The sequence below is a fragment of the Topomyia yanbarensis genome, chromosome 2 (genome assembly GCF_030247195.1).
Source record: "Topomyia yanbarensis strain Yona2022 chromosome 2, ASM3024719v1, whole genome shotgun sequence".
Classification (NCBI taxonomy): Eukaryota; Metazoa; Arthropoda; class Insecta; order Diptera; family Culicidae; genus Topomyia; species Topomyia yanbarensis.
In genome coordinates, this window is record NC_080671.1 from 404151664 (window position 1) to 404160540 (window position 8877).

The 8877-nt window shown below is 42.4% G+C and overlaps 2 protein-coding genes across 3 annotated transcripts; one reads left to right on the forward strand and one right to left on the reverse strand.

Annotated features, from left to right (window-relative positions):
- Positions 1-921: 921 nt before the first annotated feature.
- On the reverse strand, positions 922-2559 carry LOC131684986 (mitochondrial import inner membrane translocase subunit TIM50-C-like). Its single transcript, XM_058968297.1, has 3 exons — positions 2282-2559; positions 2019-2205; positions 922-1964 (listed from the first exon to the last, which is right to left on the reverse strand). The coding sequence occupies exons 1-3, from the start codon at positions 2475-2477 to the stop codon at positions 1115-1117; spliced, it is 1233 nt and encodes a 410-aa protein (XP_058824280.1). The 5' UTR covers positions 2478-2559; the 3' UTR covers positions 922-1114.
- Positions 2560-2695: 136 nt separating this feature from the next.
- On the forward strand, positions 2696-5263 carry LOC131684987 (myosin heavy chain, non-muscle). Of its 2 annotated transcripts, XM_058968299.1 has the most exons (3): positions 2696-3654; positions 3739-5102; positions 5165-5263. In XM_058968299.1, the coding sequence occupies exons 1-2, from the start codon at positions 2819-2821 to the stop codon at positions 5087-5089; spliced, it is 2187 nt and encodes a 728-aa protein (XP_058824282.1). In that variant the 5' UTR covers positions 2696-2818; the 3' UTR covers positions 5090-5102; positions 5165-5263. The 2 variants fall into 2 exon arrangements, with proteins under 2 accessions (XP_058824282.1, XP_058824281.1); XM_058968298.1 differs by lacking the exon at positions 5165-5263 and having other exon boundaries at positions 3739-5131.
- The last annotated feature ends 3614 nt before the right edge of the window (positions 5264-8877 follow it).

Consider the following 8877-nt stretch of genomic DNA (forward strand, 5'->3'; position numbering starts at 1 on the left):
TGGCTTTGGACGATATTTATTATTCGATTGCTTTGCTTGTTTATAGTACTGGCACGGTACATATAGACGGCAGACTTTAGGTAGAAACGTTCGTTTGATTCACTGCACTGTTGACAAGCAGAGCGACTGATTAGGTGCTATTTTTCTTTTTATGGAATGGATTTCCAGTAAGACGAAAAAAAGCCACTAGCAAGCACCAAAGTAAGTAGAAGCAGAAGCACCAAAATGCCGATGTGTCTTTTCAGAGGTACCAAAGGGAATTCTTCGAGTCCCGGATTGAATGACGATTTAAGCCAAGGAGAAGCGCTGGTAACCATTGTTTCATCGATATTGACGAGGTACTCTTGGGAGATTTAAAGAACCATCGAAAGGTACAATTGGGAGATTCGACTATATTAAGTTTTGTTTGTCACATTCCGATTGAGGATGAGTATACGTTGCAGTTAAGGTTGCGGTCAGTCGTTACTGCGATCTAGAGCATAGTGAAAATCGAAGACTGAATAAATAGAAATATATTAGGATTAAAGGAGAAAAACCAGGACAAATCAAGCATTTTCCTCGACTTCCCAGGACACCAGGATAGACAATGCAAAACCAGGACATGTTTTGGGAAACCAGGACGTATGGTTACCCTAATCATGCCTCACTATCAATTGAAGTGATTTAACATTTATCTAGAGATGGCGTTACGTTTGTGCCCTTTAAGATTAGTATGAGATTTACAGGAGTGCACTATATTGTTAATATATATTTAATGTTATGCAGCAAAACATTCAATTTTCGATATAGCAACGGTTGCAAGTGATGAACTCATTCCATTTAGAGTAATATAATCGTTAATCTAAATAAGTCATTTGAATAAACCAAAGAATAATGATCCACCGACCTTGGGGTTCTTTCTTTCACATCAAAACAATACTCTGAAATCCATTTGCATCGATTTACTTCGGCACATTTGTGGTCACTGATCAGCCAGCTTGCTAAATGATGAAAAAATGCTACCTTTCAAAGCCACAATAGCCGACAACTGATGATCGGGTCCAAATGGTCGCAAGTTTTGGAATCTTATACTGAAAGTATATAACAACCTAAATTCTACACTAGGGCGCACGATCTAACGTCCCCCGCCAAGAAAACTCGGTCTCCACTTTTGCACAGCCGGTTTTCCTCGCTGCTTATCCTCTTGTTCCTTCTCCGCCAGCTGTTCGGCCAGTCGTCGCTGATTTTCGCGGAACTGCATCAACGGATTCGGAAACTGTTTGTAATAGGTCATCACCTCCCGCACATCATCAACTTCGCTGGTGGCAATCGTCATCAGGAATGACATTAAATCAAACAGTGTCGTGTCGTCATCGTTTCCACTCCAGCGAGGAATATTGAACGTATTTTCCGGATGAAGTTTCGTTGAGTTTGGATCCCAATCGACTACGACTACCCTGTTGAGGTCACGGTTCAAGTTGTCCAGATTTTTAACGTGATGTCCGTCTACGAAGTGTGTTGCATCACGGACTAACCGGTACATGATGTAACCGTTCGGATCGAGAGCGTCCAGGATTGGGAAAACAGTCATTCCCTGGTCAGCGGTAAAAATAACAATTTCGAAATGTCTTGCCAGTGACTCCAGAAACTGATCGATTCCCGGGCGCTTTTTGAAACGCCAACCAGTCTGATAGGTCCAGTCGGGATGTACAAGAACGTCCTTCATTTCCAGCACCAGTGTGTATGGTGGCTGGATGTAGGGGTATTTGAGCGGGTCAGGAAGCAGCTTTTCACGGGATGGCTCCTGGATCATCTTCTGGTAGTATGTCATTGACTTCCAGAGACGTTTAAAGTATTGCTGAACGGTTGGTAGTTGACTGAACTCGTCTTCTACGTAGTTACCTTCCGGATCTCGATCCGGAGCGCCAAATATGAACACTGTATAAATCGAGAAAGCTGTCACTGATGCACCGAAAATGACGAAACTGTAACGGAAAAGCTTGTAATAGATGTTCTGTATTTTTAAGGATCATTAGTACCCTAGCTTCATTCGTTTCCAGGATGATTCCTTTTCCTTTTTAGCTTCCTCCTCTTCCTTGCGTTTTTGTTCCTGAACCCGCTCGGCTGCTTCATCTTCCACTGCGGTTTGGGGGAACAATTTGGATAATAGCTGCGGGGCAGCTGCTTGAACACTACCCTTCGAATCGCTACCGCTTTGAGCAGTCACTTTCGGTAGGCAAACAAAAAACCGATTAATATCTGCGCTGCAGCAGAGTATTACACAACACTGTTCCGTTCTTACCTAAGGCGGACAGATGCAGAAAGCGAGCGGAACCACTACCGGCATTGCTGACATGTTCGCGCTGTTGACGGAGCCACAAATGTTGCCCATTTTGATTGAAGGAATAGCGACGCACGAAGGCTGCCGCCAGCGAACAAACCTGCGGGTTATGAACTTTGACTAGACGGGACAGTTGTAGCAGGTTTCTTTGAAACATTTCTCACTGACTTTTAATAGTATTTCGCGAATGTTATTCACTTTTGCAGGCCATCTGCTTCGCAGATTTATTTTTGACGTTTTTCCCGTTTTTCAGATTGATAAATTTGACAGCAGGCGGGATTCGAAAAAGAGCCCAGTAAATGGAAATGCCGAAGCGTTACAGGCGTTACGCGAAATCTCGCTCTCGCATCATATTGTTTGTTTTGGTCATGCCAGAGGCGTTGTTGTTATACTTTCCACGGCTGATGTCATAGTTTCTAATTATTTTATAATTATTATAAAGTTAGGTATAAACTTTAGTTGTATATATACATTAGCCAAATCAACCTCAACTATGTGATGAGTGATTCCGATGATACGGATGTTCTGCTGTTGATTCCGCCGGATTTCTTCAACATTGAAACGGCTTCCGTTGGACCAGTGCCGCGTCGATCCGGGGGAAGTGTTAGTTACATTAGTGAAGTCCCTCGTTCTTCGGACCTATTGAGCAGCTTTGGATCTACATTGGTGTCTAATAACAACGGATCGTATAAAAGTTCTCTAGTGACAATGAGTACGCAGCAAGGAGGCCTCTATCCAGGCGTTTCCGGAACTAGTTATGACTATCAATCACAAACGGACGGTACCAATGTTTTCTATTCAACGCCACTCAAAGGACATTTGGGGAATGTATCAAAATCTTCGGGAGGAAATAATCACTATTTACTTAGTGAAATCGATCAGTTCTTTCAGGTTGGAAGTAAAAAGCAACCGTCAAATCAAGTCCGATTAGACCGGTCGGAATCAAATCACAGTCCAGTCAATTCGCTTATTGACATTAACAATGTTTCGCTGAGTGAGTTTCCCTCGCTCACGACTAGTGATTTCAACACTTTAAATCGAACAACGGTACCACAAAAGCCACCACGGAAAGACGCGCCAGCTTCAATCGGTTCCAGATTATCGATGAACACCAGAACACCGCTGCTAAGTTTGCACGAAATTTGGAACAATAATGCGATCAATCAGGAAAGTTCAAAGGTCCAGGAAGAACGTATGCGAAGGCAGCACCTCGAGCGGAACATTCACATGTTGCAGGCAAAACTGCTCGAGTACGAGCAGAAAATTGCTGTGGCCATCGACGTGGATAAGGAAAAAGAAGGCATGATTTTGCGGCTAGAACAGGAATCAGTGAAGTAAGTGGCATATGTTTGAGACCTGCGCTTTTATGTGGTTTTTGGTATTTAGTTTATGAACTAAAACTTGATATCTTTTTTTAGTTTGAATCAGCACATCCGTGATCTGGAGCACAAGCACAACGAACAGCATGAAAAACTTTTACAAGAAAATGTTGACATAAAAAACAAAAATCTTCACCTAGAGAAGGAACTGGGGGAAACGATCGTTGTCGCTCGTAAACTTCAGGATCGCAACGAAACGCTAGAGTCTAAGGTGGAAAGTCTCACAACTGCCAATCAAGATGTAACTGATGTTCACAAAAATCAACTGAAGGATCTAGAAATTCGGCTATCTAACAGTAGAGAAAGTGAACGCAACCTAAAGGAACAGTGCAGTAGGTTGAAGAAATCCAACGAGCAGATGAAAGATGAGCTCGAAGTGGAACGAAAAAAGTCCGAGGAAACCAACAAGTTGAGAGCAGATTTAGCATCTCTCAAAGTCAAAGTTGATAACTTGAATCGGAAGCTAGCAGATGCCAATACGCAAAACGATTCATTTAAGGAACAAATTAAAGACCTGAAGGCTCAAAACGATACTCATTTGGAAGAAAAGAAGAATCTTTTGAAAGAATTGGACGTTCAACGATTGTCTTTGAAAAAATATTATCAATCGCAATTGGAGGATGTTGTTGCTGACAAGTTAAGAGAATTTCAAAAACAACTCACTGCTGTCGAAGAACAACTCAGATCGGAAGCAAAGCGAAAAGAACGTTTGCTCGCAGAGCGAGCCATTAAACAGATTGAACTGATTAACCAAACCAATGAGCAAGAAATAAAACTTCTCAACGAGAAATACAATGAGCAGGAGGCGCTCTACCGTTTGCAGCTAACAAATTCTTCTAAAACAATTCATGACCTAGAGGATAAGCTAGCTTGCTATCAGAATCGAAGAGCGAACATTGCAGAACAACTTCACTCAATAATGGAAATCCAGTGGCAAAAGGCGCTGGAAGTACTAACATCGCCCTCTCCAGTCGCAGTGACGGAAGCGAACTCACGAGATGTGCAATCTCGTTTCAGCAAACTATGCGTTGATCACATCGACAAGGATCAACTGGATGGAGTACGAACGCTCAAGAGCGTTGCCGAGAACGAAACTTTTCAGACTCCGGTTAGTAGCCGACAGCAAAGGCTTACAGGCAATCCCGATGGAAGGAACACACTTCCACGAGATTTACTACACAACTACATCGAACTGTTGCTGGAGAAATCACCGAACGATTTGAAAGATTTAGAAAATTTACTATCGGGCTGCAAAAAGGACGCAGCGCAGTGCGCCGAAAAGTCCTCGGTTCCACCTGGTGCTGTTAAACATGGAGCAGAGCCATGTTTGAATACTAATTTGAGCCAGCTGAGCAAAACGCTTGGAAAAACACCGAAGCCGTGGAGATGAGATTTTGTATAGTGTAAGTTGTATTGTTTATTTTAATAAATTGTGCCTGCCATTTGATATTTTCTATTCTTAAAGTGACCAGACGTCCCGGATTAGGCGATAACACGTCCCACAAAATATATTTCAATCTGCTAGAGCTGGACTACATGGCTCAGTCAGTGAATATATGGAGATAGTAGCGATTTAGTCCGTCTAATAGTAAAAATCTCTTATCCGTATTAATCAGATACGATACGACTTTTTGATGTTTATACAACAAACACTAGGGTCACTGTATGAGACTTATTAAAAAAAAACAGGACAGTTGTTAGGGGACTCCTCTTTCCCGTTGATGCACAGTCAATTTGACGGTACTTCCTGCTGCTCGCACATACCTGGCAGTTTTTTTCCAAGCTTTCGATAATGAAAAAAATTGCTTTTAATTTCTGCAAATAGTTAAAACCAGGTCTTTCTTTGTGAGAATAAGCTCACCGTGCACTACTTTAGATTTACACACAGGCGGCTCTTTCTATACCAATAAACGCAAACTGGTTGCAGATGTTGGAGAAATATTCAATTGATCGATTCAAACGAAAAGATTCGTGAGATCATCCGCGAACGGCAGTCGTAAAATCGTCAGCAATAGATGGAGATCATTGAAGAACAGCAGAAACATCAACATTATCAGATGCCTTCTATGAGGTATTGGAGTAAATGTGGGCAATCTCTCTCGTGAGTTAGAATCGAAACAACTACAAAAACTATTGATTAACCCTGGAACGTTAGGCTTACTCTTTTACCTCTATAACTAAAACCTTTCAAATTTTCAACCGATTTTAAAAATATCAAATGATTCTAAAAGTTGAAAGAATGGTCTACAAACGTAAAAATGGAATTTCGAGATTTAAAAAAAGTGCATTTATTTGGAAGAGTGGAAGTTTAAAAATCGGGCTTTGGAAAATATCACGAAATTGGGTAGAAATTAAAATGAAAAAAAAAATTCTGGCCATTGGTAACACGCAACGCTACTGTTACAGCAGTTACAGTGCGCAAATTTCACTTGCAAGCCATTATTTTGAAAAACTATGCAAAATAGAAAATAAAAAAGTAAAAATCAGTGGAAATGAGATCGAATCTTTTTTCTACCTCAAAATTAAATTAAATTAATTGAATAAATGATTAAAAATTACATAACACTAATTGTTACTTACGTAGTAAAACAACCAGTATTTAATCTAGTATTGTCACGAGTCACATTTCCACTGACAGCACGAAACCTGACAAAACACCAACGGCAACCGTACATTGGGGTACAAATGTACTCCGCGCCAACTTTGACCTCTGCTTCCACGAAGACCAAAAGCAAAGTGGCTTTACCACCGTTTCCTACTCTTACTATGAACTCTAAATTGAATTTTTGTTAGGGTCCCAGGTCACTACCGTTATACGCATAATTGTCCGATGTATATAGGGAATCCCAAAGAACATGGGACAAATATGCGTATAACGTATGATCAGTAAATGCCGAATTCTCGTCTTCACGCGGCTCCAAAGATGGCGTGGCGTACATTTGTACCCCCGTGCAACGTTCTAGGGTTAAAATATTTGCCTTTTAGTGATTGATATATCCTGGTTCGATTTATCAAAAACGGAAGCCTGGTTCCTGGTTGATCACGACATTCCATACTCTTTACTAGGGTAACCAACCAATTTTGGACCCCTAGAGGAAGTAAAATTAATTCATTTCATTTATTTAGTTCAACATCAATTTCATGATAACACTGAATCAACAATTTGCCTCCACAATACTCGATTTGTAGCTGCAGCTCTCCAACGTCGATTACGCCCAACACTCGCCGAATCACGTTCCACCTGGTCCGCCCATCGTGCTCTCTGCGCTCCTCGCCTTCTTGTACCAACCGGATCATTAGCGAACACCATCTTTGCAGGATTGTTGTCCGGCATTCTTGCAACATGCCCTGCCCACCTTATCCTTCCAGCTTTGTCCACCTTTTGGATACTGGATTCACCATAGAGTGCAGCGAGCTCGTGGTTCATCCTTCGCCGCCACACACCGTTCTCCTGCACACCGCCGAAGATCGTCCTTAGCACCCGTCGCTCGAAAACTCCTAGCACTGGCAGGTCCTCCTCGAGCATAGTCCAAGTCTCGTGCCCGTAGAGAACCACCGGTCTTATAAGCGTTTTGTACATGATGCATTTGGTGCGGGGGTGAATCTTTCTTGACCGCAGTTTCTTCTGGGGCCCGTAGTAGGCCCACGTTGTTGTCAGCCGTTTATAAGGATCCTAGGTAGAGAAAATCCTCCACTATCTCGAAAGTATCCCCGTCGATCGTAACGCTTTTTACTAGCCGGATCCCGTCGTTTTCGGTTCCGCCTACCAGCATATACTTTGTTTGGGACCCATTTACCACCAGTCCGACCTTCTCTGCTTCGCGTTTCAGGCTGGTGTGCAGGTCTGCCACCGTCCCAAATGTTCGGGCGATAATGTCCATGTCGTCCGCGAAGCATACAAATTGGCCGGATTTCGTGAAGATCGTGCCCCGGCCGTTGAGCCCGGCTCGTCGCATCACACTTTCCAAAGCTATGTTGAATAGTAGACACGAGAGTCCATCACCTTGTCTCAGTCCCCGTCGAGATTCGAATGGACTGGAAAGTTCACCCGAAATCCTTACGCTGTTTTGTACACTGTCCTTCGTTGCTTTGATCAGTCGAGTCAGCTTCCCGGGAAAGTTGTTTTCGTCCATGATTTTCCATAGCTCTACGCGGTCAATACTGTCGTATGCCGCCTTGAAGTCCATGAACAGGTGATGCGTTGGGACCTGGTATTCACGGTATTTCTGGAGGATTTGACGTACGCTGAAGATTTGGTCCGTTGTCGACCGGCCATCAATGAAGCCTGCTTGATAACTTCCCACGAACTCATTTACTTTAGATGGTAGACGACGGAAGATGATCAGGGATGGCATTTTGTAGGCGGCATTCAAAATGGTGATCGCTCGGAAGTTCTCACACTCCAAATGGTCGCCTTTCTTATGAATGAGGCAGATCACCCCTTCTTTCCACTCCTCCGGTAGCTGTTCGGTTTTCCAGATCCTGACCACTAACCGGTGCAGACAAGTGGCCAACTTTTCCGGGCTCAACTTGTTGAGTTCTGCTGCGATACCATCTTTGCCAGCGGCTTTGTTGTTCTTGAGCTGTTGGATGGCATCCTTAACTTCCCTCGACGTGGGAGTTGGTTCATACCCGTCCTCAACTGCACTGACGTAGTCAAATCCTCGATTGCCTTGGAGTAAAAATGAATTAACGTTAATAATATTTGCTTGCCTATGTTTTTTAATGCAATACATGTACGAATCTGCTCTAAAATTACTGTTCTTGAAAGAAAACTGTCAATGGATGTTTTATACATTGACATAAACCTGAAAATGACATCTCTTTCCAGCATGCATTTTTCACATTTCGGGCCCTTCCACAATAATTTAGATAAAACATTACACAGAAATAGGGTTACCAACCGTCCTTATTTTAAAGGACATGTCCTTATTTCCAAGGTTTTTGGAAAGCGTCCTTATTTTACTTCAAATGTCCTTAATTTTAGTCCCACCCTTGGCATATACAGGGTGGTTCAACATGAAGTTTTTTAACAGGGCATTTTCTAGTAGTTAACGGGTACTTACTGCAAACTGTCATGCTATTGTAGTATAGTATTGTTGTCCATTTCATAATGGAACGACTTACACTGGCTCACCATCTTCAAATTATTCAACTATATTTCGAAAATCAGCGATC